Here is a 23,021-nt window from a genome sequence, read left to right as displayed (position 1 = left end):
TATTTATTTTATAAGCTTATTAAATTCATAAATGCAAATGCAAACAGCAAGATGTGCATAATTAAAAAAAAAATTCTAAAAAAAACAACAACAAAAGTTTTATTGGAAACATTGTTATCCATTAAAAAGATAGGTGCAGCTACAATGGAAAAACCTTTAGCTAGTGTGGTCTTTTCTGATCACTGCAAACTCTGCTCAAGTCATGCTTGATGAAAATTTAAATCGATTTAGTTCTGCAAATGCTTCATCATCAGATTCAGGCTTGAACTGATATGTTAAACCAACTCCATCATTACTGTCCAACATTATGTGTAATCATTGAGGATTGAGGAAGCCTCCGGAAATGAAACTAAGATATGATAATGGGTGTTTCGTTTATGACAGATTAGGCCAGACCTAACCAATCTAAGCAGAGTAAATCTGTGGGGTTTAGTGGGGAAAAAAAATCACTGAATCATTTAAAGATCTGCATAAAAAAAATTAGGAACAGCACAATGGTTATGAATTGGCACAGCAAAATCACCCTGCAGCGCAAGACCGGTTACTGACTAAAGCTAAACGGGGCTGAGCCTAGTCAGTACCTGTATGGGAGACCACATGGGAAAAACTAGGTTGCTGTTGGAAGTGGTGTTAGAGAGGCCAGCAGGGGGCGCTCAACCTGTGGTCAGTGTGAGTCCTAATGCCCAAGTAAAAGTGAAAGGGCACTATACTGCCAGCAGTACCTAAACTGAGGTTCTGACTCTCTGTGGTCATTAAAAATCCCATGACACTTCTCATAAAGAGTAGGGGTGTAATCGGCTCTTACAATCATGGCATTATATATATATATATATATATATATATATATATATATATATATATATATATATATATATATATATATATATATATATATATATATGTATTGCCATGGCCCTCCAAGAACTGAGTTTGACATTCCTGGTCTAAACCATATGCTCCGAAAAGACCAGAAAATATCTCAAAACAGCTGCACAGAATGGGGAAACAAGAAAAGTCTATTCTCAGTTAATGTTATGATAAATAAAATTGCTGTATGCCTGAGTTCTGTGTTTTTTCAGCTGGAAGTGAAGCTTCTAGCTGAGCAGCGCCTTCAAAGTTCTTGCCATGTTATTTATCTCCTGGGTGAGTGGAAATAAATAAACCGAGACATCGTGAACGCTAAAAGCATGAGGGGTCACAGGATGCTTCAGGTGAGAGTGGAAAAGAAGCATGTTCTCTTTTCTAGCACTGATGAGATGGTCGAACACAGAAACATCTAGATTTTATGCTGCTGACACTGGACTGCATGATAAAACCCGAAAAGGAAAAAAGCTATTTGAAATGCTTTAGAATAAACCAAACAATTTGGTTTAGTGTTTGTCTGAAGGTGACATTTTTTTGCTTAGCTCCACGTTTCATTGTTTGTTTCATATTGAAATGAGTTTATACTTAGTCCCGTAGCTCTGTCTTTGCTTAGGGGATTTATAAAACGTGTGCACTTTTTTCTGTCTTCTTAAAAAGCTTTCTGTTTGTTTTTACTTGTGTATTAATTAAATGCCTGCCTTCAAATATGCACACATAAACAGGAAAATTCTGTAAGATGTACTGTTTGTGCATCTCTGAATCTTTTTGTCTTTTTTTTGTCAACTTGGGACCTTGAGAACCACAGCCTACCCTAGTTTCGATGTGAACACATTGTATGCAGTCGAAAGCTCAACCTTTTAAAGTTATATTTAGTGCATGACTACATCTGGCACTCAGCACATGCATAATATAAAGTTCAATCCTTGTCCAGTGTCTGCACTATTTCTTTTTTAAACAAATGACTCATAAAATGTCTTAGTTCTTATATAAAGCAGCTACTTCTGCAATATTTTTAACCAGGTATACTGTACTGTACAAACAGTAGTGTGTGTCTAATACTGTTATTTCCCTTTGTTTGATTTTGCTCTTCATTCTAGACTTCAATTTACAGTCATACTAATGGTTGTGCATTATTTTGTGTGTTTGTTCAATAACTATCACACAGCTTTCTAGTGCTACTGTGTCATTTGTTTGAATTTAGGTTCTTTAAAACTTTCAATAACAAAGGAAAATACTGATTTTAACATTGGATCTAAATATTTAGAATAGGTCATGTTCTTTTTGAGTCATGCTGGGTTGACTTTTAGTGCATATTTCTATTTTATACTCTATTTAAATTTTTTACTTAGTTATTTTTTTATTATTTATTTTGGTAACACTTTGGTTTAAGTCTCAATTCACACTATTACCTACTGGCTTACCCATTCATCTTTAATATCTTAACGATGTTCTAGTGCTTACAAAGTATGATTTTAGTCAACCTCTGTCACAATTACCAGTGATCTAGGTTGTGTAGATCGCTGAAGAACTACAAATCTGCCACTTTAATAGGTGACACTTTATTTTGTTGGTACGTTTGTTGAATTTAAGTTAAATTGCATCTACATGCCAACTAATTCTCATTAGATTATAAGTAGACTGTTAGGTTGGAGTTAATGTAAGATGACGTGTATTTCTAAACTTTCTTATAGTCAGTTAAATGGTTATTTTTTAGTATCAACATATATTAAGCAGACAGTCTACTAATACACTCAAATGGACTATCAAAATAAAGTGTTACCCTTTAATGAACTACAGATCCCATCATTCACTTCACTCAAACACCTGGCCCAGATTCCCCGATTGCAAACATATAGAGCTAAAGATGTTCAGAACTAATTAAACAGATTATAAACACAGCACATACAGTACACACATTGTTGTCTTGTGTCTTGGTTACCGTAAGTGGGTATTTTCTAACATTTTCTCTGTGCCTGGCTTGTTTTACTGTTCGGTTGTTTTGCCATCGGTGCTGACCATTTTGGTAACTTGGATTACCCATGCTGTACCGTTTGCTCATGTTGACCCTCCATGTCTGACTACTCTTTGCCTAAATATAGCTCCATCTTGAACTTCACCTCTAGTAAAACCTAACACTCATAACATCCCTAATCATACCGAATATGTAAACCCAACTACTAACTTACAAACTAGTAATAAGCCACTAATTAGTCGTTTATTAGATTAGATTAGATTACATTCAACTTTATTGTCATTACACATGTACAAGTACAATGCAACAAAATGCAGTTTAGGTCTAACCAGCAGTGCAATAGCAGCGAGTGCAGGATACAGGAATAAGTTATAAAGTGCAGTTATAGAAAACTATGGTGATATTTACAGATGGATGTACTATGAACATTATATACAGGTTGGATAAGCTATGAACAGATTTACAATATATGAATATATGTGCAGGTTGCTATTAATAATCTGTAGTGTGCAGATAGATAAACATGATTACAAATGTATATGTTACAATATATGAATATATGTACAGTGATAGATAAACATGATTACAAGTGTATATGTTACAATATATGAATATATGTACAGGTTGCTATTAATAATCAGTAGTATGCAGATAAATAAGCATGATTACAAGTGTATATGTATAGTGGGTGTGTACATAATTACAAATGCCCATATGCAGTGGGTATGTACAGTTCAATAAGTAAACAGTTCAATGTGGTGCAGTCAGTGTGCAAATTTTAAACGATTTTAAAATTTTAAATTTATTGCGAGGAGTTTAACTTAGAGGAGAGTGGGGGGTGTATTGGGGGGGGGGGGGGGGTCAGAGTTCAGGAGGGAGACAGCTCTGGGGAAAAAGCTTTTCCTCAGTCTGCTGGTTTTTGTCCGGGGGAGCCTGAAGCGCCTGCCGGAGGGCAGGAGAGAAAACTGTCTGTGAGCGGGGTGAAAGGTGTCCTTCAGAATACTGCGTGCTCAGCACAAACAGTGTTTCTTCTGGATGTCCTCTATGCCTGGCAGTGTGGTCCCTGTGATGTGTTGGGCAGTTTTTACCACCCGCTGCAGTGCCTTACGCTCAGCAACAGAGCAGCTTCCATACCAGACTGTGACACAGTTTGTCAGGATGCTCTCTATTGTGCAGCGGTAGAAGTTCACCAAGATGGCTGATGAAAGCTGGTTCTTCTTCAGTTGCCTTAAGAAGAATAGACGCTGGTGAGCCTTCTTGATCAGGCTGGAGGTGTTGGTGGTCCAGGAAAGGTCCTTTGAGATGTGGGTCCCCAGGAACTTAAAGGATGAGACAGGCTCAACGGCCATCCCATTGATGTGGATGGGATCATGTGAGCCTGTTCGTCCCTTTCTGAAGTCCACAATAAGCTCCTTGGTCTTTTTGGTGTTAAGGAGCAGATTATTGTCGTTGCACCAAATGGCCAGATGCTGTATCCCCTCCCTGTAGGCCGTCTCATCATTGTTGCTGATTAGACCAATCACTGTGGTGTCATCTGCAAATTTGATGATGGTGTTGGATCTATTAATAGGCCTACAATCAACGGTAAAAAGTGAGTATAGGAAGGGGCTCAGCACACAGCCCTGTGGTACACCAGTGTTGAGTGTGACGGTGGTGGAGCAGATGTGACCTGATCTAACATTCTGAGGTCTGTTAGTCAGAAAGTCCATAATCCAATTGCAGAGTGATGTGTCGATATCCAGGTTCCTTAGTTTGATCAGTAACGAGGGTATGAGGGTATGACAGTGTTGAATGCTGAGCTGAAGATCACAAACAGCATTCGTGCATAAGTGTTTTTATTGTCCAGGTGTGTGAGTACAGAGTGCAGTGCTATAGAGACTGCATCATCTGTGCTCCTGTTGCTACGGTAGGCAAACTGATGTGGGTCCAGTCTGGATGGCAGAGAGTCTTTTAGATGTGCCAGGACCAACCGCTCGAAGCACTTCATGATGATGGGTGTGAGTGCTACAGGCCGGTAGTCATTCAGGCATGTTGGGCTGGAGTGTTTGGGCACTGGCACAATAGAGGTGGTTTTAAAGCATGTTGGCACAGCTGCTAGGTTGAGCGACAGGTTGAAAATGTCTGTGAATACCCCAGCGAGCTGTTCTGCACATACTTTGAGGACACGCCCAGGAATACCGTCTGGTCCAGCAGCCTTACGCCCATTGATACGACTCAGTGCCGTGTGTACTTCTGAGGAGGTGAGTGTGATAGGTGAGTGGTCGGTGGAGGAAGTGATCCTGGTGTAGGGTTCTTTATTGTCTCTATTAAAGCGGGCATAAAAGTCATTTAGCTCCTTCAGCAGGAGGCGCACCTCCTTGTTCATCCATGGCTTCTGATTCGGGTATGTGGTGATTTGTTTCTGGGTTGTAACACTGTCTATGGTGGTGTTGATATATTCCAGAACAGAGGAAGTGTAACTGTCAATGTCTGTGTGAGAGCCATGTGTGGCCTGGGAAGCAAACATATCCCAGTCTGTGTGTTGAAACCTTTCCTGGAGTGTGGAGTCTACCCCCGCTGGCCACACTTTGATGGTCCTCACTGATGGCTTCACACGGTCGATGAGGGGTGAGTATTTGGGGGTAAGGAACAAAGAAAGGTGATCTGACTGACCCAGGTGGGGGAGGGGGGTCACAGCGTATGCTTCAGCTATGTTTGTGTAAACATGGTCCAGTCTGTTGTTTGCTGATGGCTGCATGAAGTTCGTTCATAGCCAGCTTTGCATCAGCGTCGAGAGAAATATAAGCAGCAGATATTATGGTGGATGTGAACTCCCGTGGCAGATAAAAAGGTCTACATTTAACCATTAGGAATTCCAAGTTAGCAGAGCAATGTCTCCCAACGACGACAGAGTTTGTGCACCAAGCTTTGTTAAAATAAATGCATAATCCTCTGCCTCTGGTCTTACCGGAGTCATCCGCCGTTCTGTCCGCTCGGAATGTGTGGTGCTCCGTTAGCGATACAGCGTTGTCTGGTATCCCGCTGTTTAGCCATGTTTCTGTGAAAATCATGACGTTACAGTTCCATAATCTTTTGCTGTGGTTGATGCGCAGTCGAATCTCATCAATTTTTTTCACCAGTGACCGTACATTGGCGAGAAAAATGCTGGGTAAAGAGAGCCGGTGTGGTGTTACCTTTAGCTTAGCTCTTAGCCCGCCGCGCTTCCCCGTCTTTGTTTATGTTCTCTGCGCGGTCTGCGAGCACTTCCGCCCGGCCGGGCAGGGCGCCCAGCCCCGGGTGTTCTGGCGATCTCATGGATGAGTTGAAGCCCCGGGTGTTCTGGCGATCTCATGGATGAGTTGAAGATTGCTAATAAAACTGTCCGGAATGCACAAACCAATATCCAAAAGCTCCTGTCGGGTGTACAATGTAAAGGCACCACTGTTCTGCACGAACAGACCCGAAATGAGCAGGAATAATACTGCAAAAATGCAGGAACTGGAGAGACCCTGAGCCTCGCGTTGTGCACGCGCCGCCATCTTGGATCATATGTTAATAGTATGCTAATAGTTAATCATTTAATGGTTTATTAATAACATGAATTGTATATTGGAACTATCTGTAAGTCAGCCATGTCCACATTAATACGTTCTCATTTAAATGCTGCATATTTTTTTGTCTGTTTTGGCCTTCTGTCCTTACTTAGCTGGCGTTTTCAAAATGCTGTCCAAATATTTTTAAAAAACAGAGGCTTTGAGAAGTGATGATGCATTTTTAGTTATCTGCACACTTCAGCTAAAATAGCAAAGGACATTGTACAGCAGTTGTTTTGTAAGTGCACTGTTTGGACTGTCTTGTTATAGATTAATGTCAGTTTGTAGAGCCTCCAGATTGTTTTTCTTTAAAGCACACAGAATGTTTACTCGGAACTGTTGTTTTAGCACGTCAAAAAAAAGGGTGTTTTTTTCTTGACATATTGCCATGACGTTTGAAAGAGCCAGAAAGTAAATAAACAGCAGGCAGAAATAATGTTCAAAGTTTCTTATGTCTAAACACAAACGCAGTAAGAGCTTTTGGGAAACATTTGAAAATGATAACGTGGATGCATGCATAACAATGATCTGGATTATTGTTAATGTAGCCTCAGACTCTACATGTATATGTCAAATATCACCATCTAATACTGTACACTTATATAGGATAGTCTTTTGTAGTAGCATACGAATCCGTAGTACATATTGTGGAGTGTCCCATAAGGCAGAGGTTCTCAAAGTGGGGGTCAGGCCCCCCCAAGGGGTCGCGGGACAATGAATGGGGGGTCTCCTGGTGATATGCAAAAATCTATATATTTTTATTAAACCCAAGTTGATTATAGTTATACTGTATAGTTACTATAGTACCTTATAGTTACTAGTTATATTGGACTGCAACCCCTGGGGTAAATACATTACATTAAAGACACAGCAGTAGCGTCAGATGCAGCAGATTGATTTTATAATACCAGATTAAACTTTCTAGCACATTTACAGCACTGACTGAAAATTAAGCAAAGAATAGACTTCGGTCTGTTGGTGTGTGCGCGCCATTGCATGCAAGGTTTTTATATTTATAACCACCTCAGGGGATATTGGGGGTCGCGATTTACTGACATTTTCATTTTAGGGGTCGCGGGCTGAAAAGTTTGGGAACCCCTGCCATAAGGCACACATAATGGCAATAGAATGCCCATAACGCTCTCTGGGGGTCATGCTGGATCAATTCATGGATTTCACCAGGGGATTGCACCCGCAGCTGAATAATCGATCCTTGTTCATTCTTACTTGATTACTGAATAATGAATATTTTATAATACATTTATTACATTTATAATAGATGTGTACTAGTTGCCATTCAATATATAATTTTTTATGTTACAACTAAACCTGCTTTATTGTACATCTAGATGATTGATTATTAAATGCAAGCACAAACATTGTAAAAGCAACATGCCTTCTGGGATGATGTAAAATTGTGGGGTATGTTGGGATACATCTAGGATAGTTGTGATCTATTAAAAAAAAAAAAAAATCTGATGATGACTGTGAGCAGCTGTAAGTAAATTCCAAGATCAGATATTAAACTTTTGACTTAATTGAACCACTTTAAATTATCATATTAGCCATAATCATTAATAAATAAATTACACTAAAATAATAATAGTAATAATAATAAATATATCTTAAGATATTAAATTTGAATTATGAAGGCGACAAAGGGGCTCAGTGGTTAGCACTGTTACCTCACAGCAAAAAGGTCACTGATTCAAGTCCCGGCTGGGTCAGTTGGCATTTCTGTCTGGAGTTTGCATGTTCTCCCCATGTTCATGTGGGTTTCCCTCACAGCCCAAAGATATGCATTATAGGTGAATTGAATAAACTAAATTGACCGTAGTGTACTTGTGTGAATGAGTGTGTGTGGGTGTTTCCCAGTAATGGGGTTGCAGCTGGAGGGCATAAGATGTGTACAACATATGCTAGATATGTTGGCGGTTTATTCAACTTAAATTTTGACTTAATTGAATCACTTCATCATATGACCCATCATTATTTGTATTTTTTCTTTTTTTTAGAAATCTGACCTCTGGTGCACTAGTGTCAGAATTAAGTCATTACTTTTCATTTACTCCTTTATTTGGAAAATATTAGTGGACTAATGGTGGGAATAGAGATTAATGGGATTATTGACACACAGAGTAGACAACCCCAAACTTAAAACCCAAGATTTGTCAACAGTAATACTTAGCACATCACAGTAGTAGTATTTTAGAAGATCAACAGTAGTGAAAGAGTGAACAATTCTATGCAATTCTACACAGTAGTGGTCAGGTTTTATCTACGTATGATACTTCATACAAAATGTGGATTTTTATTTGTTTTATTTTTTTATTGACAGCTATGAAAAAATGGAGGCATGCATCCAATAGGAATACGGTTAAACATCAATCCCAATTCTATTGTCTAAAAAGGAACATAATGACAAAGAGCTCATGATGATATATTTATGAATGAACTGAGCAAGGCTTTGTTTGCACTTAAAAAATGGTTAATGATTCAGTAACTAAGACTCGAAATTACATTAACACTAACCCCTTACATCTTTCTACTTAAAGTAAGAAATCTGGTTACATTAGATGTAATTAAAAACACCCAATACTGCTTATTATATTATTAGTATTACAACATTAGCCTTGATTGAACGCTGAATTTCGATAGATAAAGTAGATTTTTTACTTGTTGAATTAATATCTGATGTCTATTAAAAGTAATTCAAAAGGCCTTTTGTGGCTGGGCAGGAAAGAGCTTTGCACTTTAAAAAAAGGTTAACATTTGAGTCTGGCATTTTGATTCTGAATCATTGCCATTAAGTGAGTTTCAACCAGAGCCAACACTATGTCCAGTGAATCTATAACTTCTCTTTCATCCCTTTATTCATCTCTTCATCGACCAAAAGCACCATTCAGTGTGAGAGCAGTCGCTAGGGTCAAGCAAGGGTCAAAGTCCTCACAACGCGAAGAGTAAAATTATTAGTGTTGATTGTCTTAACACTGAAGGCTTTTGCCCACAGCTAAATTCACAACACTAGCTATGCCAAGACATTTACTTAGACAGGCACAACTGCAATTAACCTTTTAAATTCACTCTAGTCGCCCTCTTTTTTGGCCATTTTTAGTTCACCCTTCTCAGGGCATCAACAAGATTGTAATTTATTGTATTTAGCCTCAAACTACTTTTAGTTTATCTGTCCAAATTGAAAACTCACCAAATTATTCAGCTGTCCTTTAAGAAAATGAGATCTTTACCAAAAACTAAAGGACAAACTTCGGTAAGGCAGATTTTTTTCTTCATATTTTTGTGATTTTTATCATAGAATGATTTAGCAGGTTGCTAACTTGTTTACAGCATTTTGTATAGCATAAAATGTAAACAAGATTCTATAATTATTTGTTACTCTGCTTAGTGAGTCATGACATTTCGAGGAATGTAATTCTGAGATAACAACCGCTGAATAACACAGGCTCATCTGGGAACTTTGAATCCACTGTCAGTGAAAATGTTCACATCCATATATCCACACACACACGCACACGCACACACACATATATGTATACATGTATGTACGTATATATATTTGCACACAAGTAGACATGGTCAAGACGATCTGCTGCAGTTAAAACTGATCATCAGAATGAGGAAGAAAAGTGATTTAAGTGACTAAAGGTGACATGGTTGTTGATGCTAGATGGGCTGGTCTACTGGGATTTTCACACAACCATCTCTAAGGTTTACAAAGAATGGTCAGATGAGAATATATCCAGTGAGCTGCAGTTCTGTGTGTTCAAATGCATTGTTGATACCAAAGTTCAGAGAAGAATGGCCAGACTGGTTCGAGCTGATAGAAAAGTAACAGTAATTCAAATAACCACTCTTTACAACTGAGATATGCAGAAGAGCATCTCTGAATGCAAAACATGTCAAAGCTGTGTACATGTCAAAGAGGTGGATGGGCTACAGCAACAAATTGGACAATAAAAGATTAGAAAAATGTTGCTTGCTTTGATTAGTCTTGATTTCAGCTGTGACATTTGGATGGTAGGGTCAGAATCTGGCAACAACAACATGAAAGAATGGATTCATCCTGCCTTGTATCAACGGTTCAGGCTGGTAGTGATGTAATGGTATGAGGGATATTTTCTTAGCACACTTTGGGCTCATTTTTACCAATTGAGCATTGTGTTAATGCCACAGACTTCCCAAGTATTGTTGCTGACATCTCTTTATGACCACAGTGTAGCCACCTTCTGATGACTACTTCTGATGACTAAGCAGAATAATGCACCATGTCATAAACATTTCTTCAACATGAAAATGAGTTCACTGTAGTTAAATGGTCTCAACAGTCACCAGATTTCAATCCAATAGAGTACCTTTGGGACGTGGGGGAATGGGAGATTCATATCATGGATGTGCAGCCGACAAATCTGCAGCAACTGCATGATGCTATCATGTCAATATGGAGCAAAATCTCCGAAGAATATTTCCAGTACCTTGTTGAATCTATGCAATGAAGGGTTAAGGCAGTTGTGAAGGCAAAAAGGGGTCCAAGCCCCTTGCGTATGTGTATATGCACATTTAGAAATAAAGGTACGGGCAGTCACTGACAATATACCCAAGTTTTAGGGTCTAATGTACACCTTTTAATTGTTACTTTGTGCTTTAAAGTACCAATATAGACAATCTAGGTACAAATGTATTCCTTTTTCAAAAGGTACCGCCGCACTGTTAGTGATCAAAACGTTTAATAAAATCATGACTTTTTTATGATTCCAAAACATAATATATTTCTCTTTCTAAAAAGTTGCCTGTGTTTCAATCACTCACTGTATAAACTATTCAAAATTAAACGTCTCTCATTCTGAATAGTGCAAATGATTGCCTGCTCATTGTGGTGCAAATAGCCAGGCTAATGATGATTAACTGTTTGGAGTGATACTTACAGGAGGAATTATGTGGCTGACATTCATCTTTTCTCCTTCCTCTGGACACACAAGAGCATTTTCCGGGTGGTTTAGTAAGGAAAATAACCCTCATGCTGGGAAAATGAAGGAGTACAGATTTCAATCATTGGGAATCACAACAGAATTTTTAAACATTAATGGGACGCTGATCAATGTAGTCGTCTGGGAAATATATCGGACAGAAACTGATAAAATCATATTTCCCAAGATAATGACAGTGGCAAAAAAATTAATGAAACATACCATTTTAAATAATGTTATAAAATAAAAAAAATTTAAATGTTTTAAATGCTGTGATTTTGTTCCTGCAAACAAGTCTTAACACATTCTCTATTGGAGGCAGGTCAGGACTGCACACAGACCAGTAAAGTATCCTCGTCCTCCACAACCAGGACTTTGTAATGTTTGCAGAATGTGGTTTTGCATTGTCTTGTGGAAATGTACATGGAGTGTCCTTGGAAAAGAAGGCAGCATATTGTGCTAAAAAATGTACATTTCTGCATTAATGGTGCCATCACAGAAGTGCTAGTTACCCTTGCCAAAGGCAATGACACAACCACATATCACCACAGACCCTGGCTTTTGGACTTGTTGCTGGTTACAGTGTGGATGATCCTTTTCTTCTTTGGTCCAGAGCACACAACGTCCATTTCTCTTAAGAAAATTCCTGAAATACTGATTCATCTCACCACAGTACACATTTCCACTGTGTGATGCTCCATCCCAAATGCCACCGAGCCCAGAGAAGTTGACAGTGCTTTTGGACACTGTTAACATAGGGCTTCCCTTTGACACAGTACAGTTTTAACTGGCATTTGTAGATAGGTATTGGTAGTTTACAAAGGTTTGCCAAAGTATTCCTGAGCCCATGTGGTGATATCGCTTATAGATGAAAGACAATTCTTGATGCAGTGATGCCTGAGGGATCGAAAATCACGGATGTTCAGCTTAGGCTTACACGCTTGTCCTTTATGCACTGAAATTCCAACATTGTTTTTAAACATTTCAATAATTTCATCACGTATTTTTTGGCAATCTAGACCTTTTCTGGAAGTTGCTTTTGTACCAAATCATACTTACAATCACCTGTTGGCATTGTATGTTTCAAATCACATCATTACTTAACCAATTTACCTGACTACTAGCCCTCGAATGACCAGACAAAGCATGAAATATGTTGTGTTCATATTCTCTGCATTAACATACAAGTCAAAGTAAATTTAGAAATCACTACGTTTTTTTTTTTTGCTTTTTCCATGCCGCCCGTCTGATTTGCAGCTGTATATAGATATTTTCTATGATATCTAAAATCCATGTTTTAAACATTTTACAAGCTCAAACTATAATTTTCATTAACAATTCACATAAATTTTTATTTACTAAAATCAAGCTACTATTAATTGATTATATTATTCTAACAGGCACTGTTTTTTTTGAAGTTGTGACTACTAATGACAGTATGCTAAAGATAAAAAAATAATCCATCATACCCACGCTCAGAAATAAGCTACAAAGGATAATTGTTGGTACTTAACAGGTCTGCACTCGTACCCTTAAATGTAAATAACAGTACCTAAAACTGTGTACCTCATGGTAACCTCATTTATTCACCAACTGTTTTCTTCAGGGTTATATTCATATTTGTGTGTGATTCCATGTGGTGCACATTAGTGTTCCAGACACGTGCATCCCCACACCAATTTTTATGTGTATTTTTTTTTTCTCAGAATTATCAGTTTCTCACAGATGCACTACCAAGCTGAGGAAAGAAAAAATGATCTCAAACAGAGATTAAAGACTGAGTTTATGATTGGAAAATATATATCTGAAATCTGCACCTCTCTGTACATTCACGTTTAAAAAAAGAATGTGCATGAAAGATAGAGGTTGGTCTCAGAAGGAGGAACTGTGTCTCTTTTCAGTCTTCGTCTATACTGCGGTTGTGACAGAAGACAGAGTCGCTCCACCTCTCTCTCTCTCTCTCTCTCTCTCTCTCTCTCTCTCTCTCCCTCTTTCTCTCTCTCTCACACACACATACACTCACAATCTCTCTCAGCCCCCCTGCACCCCTTCAACACAGACCATTGGGTTGGTGGTCTGCACCTCACCAGCCACTTTCCTTCTGTGAGGCAGTGGCAAATGACTTCAGATACACACTACTGCATGGAAAACTGGGCACGAGGATCATTTATGGATGTGGAAATGTGGAGATGAACAAAATCTCAACTGTGGAACAAAATTGAGAGACACCAAATACGCACCTTCCTTTGCATCAAGCTTTTGTGCAGCAGGTACTCTCTCTTTATTTCTTCGCTTTGGCTAATTTTTGGCTTGTTATTCATATCAAACATGACATTTAAAAAACTGTGTATTAAATGTGATTTCTTTTATAACACTTTTTACACTCATTTAAAGAGAATGCATATTGATGATGTTTGATTGGTTCATTAAGTTGTATTCGGTTGCTTTAGTTTAGTCAAGAAAAAAAGGTTACAATTGTATCAGTCTACAATAATTTATTGCATTTTTTGTCTCATTCTGACCATACACTCTCTGACAGCTTTACTAGTGGCAAATGCCAGCATCAGCCAACATACCATTTCTCAAATGAAATGCTAATAATAGTGTTTTTTAAATTTGAACATAATTGTTCATCTGTTCAAAAAAGGCATACACACAACAGATTGTATCTTTGCACAAATCATACATACAATGCACCAGTTAGTTACCAATTGCAAATTATTAGCTCTCCTGTGATATATATATATATATATATATATATATATATATATATATATATATATATATATATATATATATATATATATATATATATATATATATATATTTTTTTTTTTTTTTTTTTTTTTTTTTTAATGATGGTATTTTTCCTACATATTTCCTTCTGGAGAAGTCTTATTTATTTGGCTGCAAATAAAGCAGTTTTTTCTACACACAAAGAACACATATACATACATATTCATATATCACAGGGGGCTAATAATTTTGCCTTTGTACAGCACATGTGATGTTTGTTTTATATTTTTAATAAAGTATTAAAGTGTAAAAACTTTACCTCTTGTAACTACTATGTTTGCATTATGATGCTATTGCAATCCATCATACAGTATAATCACACATTGTGTGGGGGAGTTTAATAGACTGTATACGCAGGACGTAATAATAGTCTTTTTTTTCATTCACAAGGCCTGATAACTAGCTGATCCTTGTGAATTACTCTGCCAGACAAAGTGGCTTTAAATTAAAGTAAGGATTGCCTTAAAGAAAATATTAAATAACAACTCTGTAATTGAACTTTGTGACTCACCTTGGGGGTGGGGGGGGACTTGCTTCAACAATTAATTGGATCTGTAAAATGCAGCCTTTCAGCTTTGCACTTAGAGGGTGCTCAAGTCTCATCAAGGCAGAAGGAGAAAGACTCTTTAAAAGGGTTCCATCAAGAGCATGGCAACAGCGTTTCCATGTGCCAATCTCACACTGAGAATATCTCTAACCGCAGGCTGAGTGTATACCTGCATATCTTTGTTGTTCATCAATGTTTCTCTCACAGGTAGAAATGGATCCTCTTCTGGAACAAGTTTTGGCGGGCTTCAACACAACCCTCAGCACTTCCAATCGGACTGACCCCCTTGATAAATTCTCAGGAACCCAGCTGCTTCTACGCTTCAAACCTTTATTTATTCCACTCTACGCCTTAGTTGTTGTTGTGGCTGGTGTTGGGAACAGTTTCCTTCTTGCCTGCATTTTGGCAGACAAGAAACTTCATAATGCAACCAATTTTTTCATTGGCAACCTGGCCGCTGGGGACTTGCTGATGTGCCTGAGCTGTGTTCCGCTAACTGCATCGTATGCATTTGATGCACAGGGTTGGGCATTTGGACGTCCGATGTGCCACCTTATTCCTCTGGTACAAGGTGCAACAGTCTTCGCCTCTGTATTATCCCTCACCGCCATTGCCATGGACCGATATGTGGTGGTAGCGTACCCAGTGCGGAGACGTATCTCTGTGTGGGGATGTGGCGCAGTGGCACTGGGTGTCTGGGCAGTCTCGCTGGCCCTTGCGGCTCCCCCTTCCCTCCACACGCGCTACGTGGACCTGCGACCTAGTGGGATGGAGCTGGTAGTGTGTGAGGAGTTTTGGCTGGGTGCCGAACGGCAGCGCCTACTCTACTCATGCTTCTTCTTACTGGCATCCTACATGATACCGCTGTTATCTGTGAGCATCTCCTACTGTGCCATCAGTGTGCATCTCCGTAAACACACATTACCTGGAGAGCCTTCCCAGAGCCAGCAACGCTGGAGCAAGCAGCGCCGTAAGACGTTCTCCCTACTGGTGGCCTCAGTTCTTGCCTTTGCCCTCTGTTGGCTCCCATTGCAGGTCCTCAATCTCCTACTGGATCTAGACTCAGACTTCCAGATTGTGGACAAACACTATGTAAATGTACTGCAGGTTAGCTGCCATCTGATCGCCATGAGCTCAGCCTGCTACAACCCCTTCATTTATGCCTCGTTGCACAGTAAGGTCCGCATGCACCTTCGAGGTTACTTTTGCCCCTGCAGGCATAGTGGACAGAACCTACTGTCTCGTTGTGCCTCCCGCAATCCTGCCACCTGCCTGACACTTATTTCTGAGGTAGTGGTGAAGGAGAACCAATCACCGGAGAGCCCTGTCCCTGACAGCTGTCTCTGAAGATGCAAGACACATCAGCACAGACTATTCAGAAGGAGCACTCAGACATTAAGGAGATTTTTGCAGCACTGGAGTGGTATTCCAGCCAATATTCGATGTTCTTGTCTGAGAACTAAGGCTTTTGTTGGTGGTGGGATTTTCTTTTACGAGGACTAAAGAGAATAGCCAGGCTCTCAGCTTTGTTTTGATGTTGCTACGGACATTAGTGATCCAGGCTTAAGATTCCCTTATACATCTTTTTGACCTTGAATGAAAACAAATGCAGTGCACATTTAATGGAGGAGTAAATCTGTTTGGGAATACCCTGCTCTTCATACCCGCCACAGCCAAAGGGGAATATCAGCAAACTACAACTAGATGTTTAGACATCATCTTTGACCTTGTTGTAACTACATTGATTCAATTACCATTTAATGCTGTTTTTCAGCCCTCACCAATGCGAGAAAGTAAGTGATGCAGAATCCCTTGTACACCCTTTTAGTCTCGCAAGCCTCCAAGGATCACTGCATGTCTGACATAGATCACTGCTCAGAAACTTGCCCTCAGAGCCTCTCACTCTCATGTCCAGACACTCTCAAGAGGACTCAAGCAATCAAATGACAGCCTTTCGCCTCTGGTAATGGACTGCACACTCTGCTTTAAAACACAAAAACATGGTAGCTCACACTAAAACACTTCTACATTTCTGAAGATAGGCATAGTTTCATAAAATGTTCAACAGAGGGAGTCTGACCTTTTGTAAGTGGTGAGAGCTAAAGTGATGATAATTTCACAGGAGCAAGTGCCAGTTGTTTTGCCATTATGTGGTTCTGTCATTTCCCTTGGAGGGCTCTGAGAATTGACGTCTCGATTTGGCGGTTCTCTGGAGGTGTGAGATAGACTTAATTAGATGATCTACAATGCATTCACACTACACTACATTAATCATCAAGTCAACCATTTCTCAGATGAATAAACAAGAGGATATGACCCACATGGTTTATGAAAATTAATGGTGTAAAGTCACCGTGTGCATGTTTGTTTGACAGAAAGGAAGCCATATAATTAATGTTTTTTTTTTTTTTTAAGCCCGCTGTGCTAGTTCTTCTTGTCATTCACAATAATTACTTGTCAGATTGTATGATGTTAGCCCAGTGAGATCTAGGGTAAAATCCACAGTCGACTATGCAACATGAAATATCTTTAGTCCTCATCAATTACATCTTCATTAAATTATTAAAAAAATTGATCTCTTTATGTTAATGTTGAAATCAGTGTTGAGACAGAAGTGATAGAAAGTTCATTCAATCTGTTCTGTGAGGAACAATGTCCCACAAATGTTAGCTTATACCCTACTTAAACACACTTGAACCTATTAATCAAGATCTACTACAGGGGTGCTTAACTTTGTTCCTGGAGATCTACAGTACTTTCCTGCAGATTTCAGCTCCAACCTTGAACAAACACACCTGAATCAATTAACTTGGACCTGAACAGCACTTGATAATTACAGGCAGGTGTGTTTGGTATGGGTTGCAACTGAAAACTATAGTAAGGTAGATCTCCATGAACAGGGTTGGTCACCCCTGGTCTACTAGAATTATACTAGAAACATTGGCTGTGTCCGAAATTGCCCCCTATACCCTTTAAAAGTGCACTATTTGAGGGAGCTGACATTTGTAGTGGTGTCAGAAACCGTGGTACATTTTGAAATACAATCAATCAATGCACTCCAATAATGAATATACAACCAATGTACACTCAAAGGCTAAAGTATATACCCATAATGCACTGTGAGAGTTCCAACAATTAATTAATTTCTGGCTATTTCTCAATATGCGTTCTTCAGCTACCTTGCCTCCTCGTGTTCTCCTGTAAGGTCATCATAATCTGCCAATACTCAAGATCGCAAGAACGGAGGACGCATGAATCTTCCCGGATGTGTTCTTGATATTGCGGATACACCGAAGCGGACTTGAGTTCAGAGATATCATATATTTACCTCAGCAGTTTCCCTAAATGAAACGTTGAATATAAACATTACCATGGACATCTTAATAAAGGAGTAAACACATTAGGGTGTTTTTTTTTTTGCTGAAATTTGTATTAAAATCAGTTTTATTTATATTGTGCAACACATATTTATAATGTTTCTATGCATAGTATATATTTTGAAAAAGGGAAAAACAAATCGTTGAATGAATGCTGTAATGTTTAAGTAATTTTCCATTTAAAATGTGTGAAGGTCATGTGACCGAAGAATGCAGTATTTCATTTCTCACAGGACGCGTTCTGTTCTCGTGGTCTCCCAAGTTGTGAGGACACCTGGCAAGACCAGAATTCACAAGAACGCAAGTCCGTTCTCTGCATTCTTGGAACACCCTCTTAGAAACAGCTTCTGTGTCTGACCACAAGATGGCATCCACAGCAGAATCCTATTAGTGTATGTTTCTATATAATGTATTATCTATTTTGTAAATTGACATTTGTGGTGTCATGGTGGAATAGCGGGTAGCGTTGTTGCCCCAACGCAAGAAGGTCGCTGGTTTGAGCCTCGGCTGGGTTAGTTGGCATTTCTATGGAGTTTGCATGTTCTCCCTGTGTTTGCATAGATTCCTCCAGGTGCTTCAATTTACTCCCATTCCCAACACATGTAGTATGGGTGAATTGGATAAGCTAAATTGTATATGTGTGATTAAGAGTGTATGGGTGTTTCCCAGTGATGAGTTGCAGCTGAAAGGGCATTCGCTGCGTAAAACATATGCTGGATAAGTTTTCGGTTTATTCCGCTGTGGCAACCCCTGATTAATAAAAGGACTAAGTGAAAAAGAAAATAAATAAATTAGCGTTTGTATACTTAACAGGAATCTAAATACTAACATAACCAAACAAAATGGCAACTCATCTTGTGCACTTAGTGCTTGAATTCATTCACTTGTTTTCATTCACTCGTTTACTGGACTATATTAGTGGATTAATGTAAGGAATAGTGAATGAGGTTACAGGGGGCGATTTCAGATACACACTGTGTTGAGGCAAGCTGGAGCTATCTGCAGGACAGAGTTTTGAAACCACTGCTTTAGAGCTAGATAGAGGTACTTTTATATGAAACACCTTGCTCAGATCATCATACGCGAACACAACCTTATATAATACTGTATTTTTGGCATGAACTTGCTCTGAGAGATTTTTATCTGACTCATCCACCTGTCCTCAATAGGTGATCTCTAATTGATTCTTCATTAAACTGCAATTATGGCAGTACTCTCACATTGTAGGATGCAACATTATAAACACTGTCAGAACTTCAGTGGATGCTAAGTGACTATTCCACCCCTGACCAGCTATTAAAAAATGTTTTAGAAGCCCTGAAATCATGGTAAAATCACAGAGCGTGTTTTTAGCAATTACAACAGCCACAATTACAAACACAAAAGCGTACAGTCTTGTAGCTCTGGTTGACTTGCTTATTATATGGTACAAAAATGTGGATTATGACATGTCACACAGATAGCATCTGTTGTCCCTGTGGTTTTATTTTGCAATTGTGTTACCTTGTAAACGTGAGTAAAATGCAACACTTTCACCAACATTTTTCTAGTCTTGTCATTTATTAAAAAGCTTAAAGTACATGACGTCATCGGAGGCAGCATTTGCTTGAAAGAGGTTTGCACACAGTGGGGCAAGTAATAAATGTCACATGAATCAACAAACAATCTGTTTCACACTTGAAAGCAGGCACATAGAATTTTGTGATTACATACGCAAACACAGCAGGTAGAGGATAAAGTAGAAGTTTGGACAATTATGTCAGGCTAGATACGCCTGCGTGTGCATCTGCATGCTTATTGTCAAATCTAACCCACCAACGCTGATTGCTAGCCTAGCACAAAGCCACCAGGGGCAGGATGCCCTGTGCACACACGAAAATATAGCGCCAGCCAATGATCCCCAAGGGTTTGCTAATAAGAGCTTGCGTATTCCTGTGGTCAAAATGTCCAGACCATCTAATTTTCTACAATAGACCCCTTTGCACATGGAGCGTAATAGCAACAATGCTAACAGGCATGAGTCATAAAAGATGACAAATAGACCCCAAGACCTTCTGGAAAGTGAGAGAGACACCAACAGTTTGTCACCCCATGCTGAGCATTATGAGTAAGCATATAGTCACAGCTAACATTTCACACGTGTGGCTCTTTGGAAAATGTGAACAATTTGTGACTTCTTCTAAAATTAAAACTGTATTTTTTTTATGATAAAATAGTTATATTTATGTAGATTAATGTTTGACATAATATAAGGAGTGAATAACTTGAACAATTATTTTCATTTTACAGAATTGCACCTTAAATATGTCCCATGATGTGACAGCAAAAATGAACAAAAACCTTAATAGTATACAAATTCAATGAAAATGATTATTGGATATCTTCAAACAGTGCTATTTATTACAATAAATTATGAAAAGCTTTTCTTTTTCTCCATGGTTTAGAATGGGAACAATTATGAGAGAAAATCTTAACAGGTTTTACAGGGGGCTTCAGTCATATGATCTTGAATATCTTATAGTGTCAAACCACAGGAAATGGTTTTTAGTAGGGCTGCATGATATTGGAAAAAACTGACATTGTGATATAATTTTTCTATGACATATATTGCGATGATGAAAGTAATAGGATTATTTGGATAGAGATACATAATTTTAGATAGGTTGGGATGATTTCATAAGACAGAGCATCTGCATAAGATATAAAAAACTGATAACAAACACTTATTAATACAGTAAAGCAATGATACTGTACAAATTAAATGCACAGTGCTTGATGGTTTTCTGGAAGTCTAGAAAAACTCAACAAATGTAGTATTCAAATGTAAAACCACACTATAATTTTACTGCGTATATATCATAAGTTAGAAATGTACTTTCTTATGCCTGAATAGTTTAAACAGACTTTTAAAAATGCTTACAAAGTCACAGGCCCTAAAAACACACATAAATAATTATACTTTATGGTTGAAGTTTTTCACTGCAATGACAAATCATGAGTGTTTTCAAATATAGCTCCGGGTCAATAACAATAATAAAAAAATAATTCCTTACTTTTATATAGCGCTTTTCTGGACACTCAAAGCACTTTACACATTGGGAGAATCTTCTCATCCACCATCAGTGTGCAGTATCCACCTGGATGACATGACGGCAGCCATATTGCGCCAGCCTGCACATCACACACCAGCTGATTGGTGGAGAGTGTTAAAGCCAATTATGATATGGCGATAGTTAGGAGGCCATGATGGACAGAAGCCAGAGGGTAAATTTGGCCAGGATGTCAGAAATAGTCCCCTACTCCTTTTCGAAGGACATCCTGGGATTTTTTTATGACCACAGAGAGTCAGGACTTCAGTTTAACATTTCATCCGGAAGACGGCATTCTCTGAGCAATACAAAGTCCCCATAAATCTACTGGGGCGTTAGGGCCCACACAGACTGCAGGTTGACTGCCCCCTGCTGGCCTCACTAACACCACTTTCGGCAGCAACATAGCTTTCTCAACTCTCCCAGCAAGGTACTGATCGGGTGTGGCCCTGCTTAGCTTCAGTGGGCGACCACTGCAGAGTGCTAGCCAGAGCTATACCAGTTTAACATTAAAGATCATAAGCTGTGACTATTGCAGGTACGCACATTGCAATATTGCTGGTTTCCAGTGACAAAATGTTCAACTTCTTATGTTTTTAGAAATATATTGATGAAATAACAATGTGATTTACTAAAATAGGCATATTTAAATTAGGCCTGAGGTATGTATTATTGATTTTATTATGTTCTTGCAATTTACTGAAACTATGCTTGATACAGTTACACCATAGTACAGTTTTGAGATTTGGCTGAAATATAGGAATGACATAGCCATTTGTTAATGCTTATTCATTTTCTACATTTTAAATGATGACAATAGTCCTTGACAACATTTTCATTCATTCATTTTCTTTTCGGCTTAGTCTGTTTATTAATCTGAGGTCGCCACAGCAGATTAAACCGCCAACTTATCCGGCATATGTTTTATGCTGCGTTCACACCAGACACAAAAGATGATTTTAACGTGATTTACACGTTAAGTTAATGCAAAGACACGAATAGACATCCTGAGGCGCAATAAACACTAATGAGGCAGCGCGAGTAACATGATTTACATGAATGAATAAGTACAAGTTGAGAGTTTTGCACTTTTAATGTGAATCGCTGGAGTTTAAATATCTGAACTTCAGTGGACATTCGCGTCTTGTTAACCAATCAGGAGCTTTCCCCTGTAGGGGAGTGATTATGACATAGCGCCAGTTGTTGGTGTATCTGGGGAAAATTCTCCTGCTCACACCGGACAACAGTTCATCAAACTGGGCTCGGCTCACTCGGAGGCACTGCTGAAAGCTTTCATCATTCAGTTATAGTTTCTGAAGGACTTAATGAGGGCGCACCTCAGAATGGATCTAGTGGATTCAGACACTGCTCCAAACAAATCAATGCTGTTTTTCAGTCTTCCTAAAGCAGAAAAAACAACTCCATGTTAGCCATTTAGCAATGAAGCTAGAGTTACCGGGCAGAGAGAAACCCTGCTCATGATATGAATCTGCATCTGTTTTGAAGTGAATTTGTCACACAAATGAAGCGAGTAAACTCAAAATCTTCAGTTGTTTATTTACACGCGAATAGCACAATTTATCCGTGCATACTGCTTCTGGTGAGAACACAGCTTTACGCAGCGGATGCCCTTCCAGCTGCAACCCATCACTGGGAAACACCCATACACTCCTATTCACACACATACACTACAGCCAATATAGCCTGCCCAATTCACCTATTGCATGTTTTTGGACTTGTGGGGGAAACCAGAGCACACAGAGGAAACCCACGTGAACACGAGGAGAACATGCAAACTACACATAGAAATGCCAACTGATCC

At 38.9% G+C, this 23,021-nt stretch overlaps 1 protein-coding gene across 2 annotated transcripts; it reads left to right on the top strand.

Moving 5' to 3' along the window:
- Window positions 1–13,452: 13,452 nt before the first annotated feature.
- On the top strand, window positions 13,453–19,649 carry si:dkey-202l22.3. 2 transcript variants are annotated; one of them, XM_005169700.6, is made up of 2 exons: window positions 13,453–13,660; window positions 14,941–19,649. In XM_005169700.6, the coding sequence occupies exon 2, from the start codon at window positions 14,947–14,949 to the stop codon at window positions 16,078–16,080; it is 1,134 nt and encodes a 377-aa protein (XP_005169757.1). In that variant the 5' UTR covers window positions 13,453–13,660; window positions 14,941–14,946; the 3' UTR covers window positions 16,081–19,649.
- Window positions 19,650–23,021: the final 3,372 nt, after the last annotated feature.

Source organism: Danio rerio, chromosome 15 (assembly GCF_049306965.1).
Source record: "Danio rerio strain Tuebingen ecotype United States chromosome 15, GRCz12tu, whole genome shotgun sequence".
Classification (NCBI taxonomy): domain Eukaryota; kingdom Metazoa; phylum Chordata; class Actinopteri; order Cypriniformes; family Danionidae; genus Danio; species Danio rerio.
The sequence above is the reverse complement of the archived record's forward strand: the minus strand, read 5'-3'. Positions and strand labels throughout refer to the sequence as shown.

What these genes read in the sequence shown, in the direction of transcription:
- si:dkey-202l22.3 (XM_005169700.6), top strand. Translation starts at nt 14,947, where the DNA reads ATGGATCCTCTTCTGGAACAAGTTTTGGCGGGCTTCAACACAACCCTC.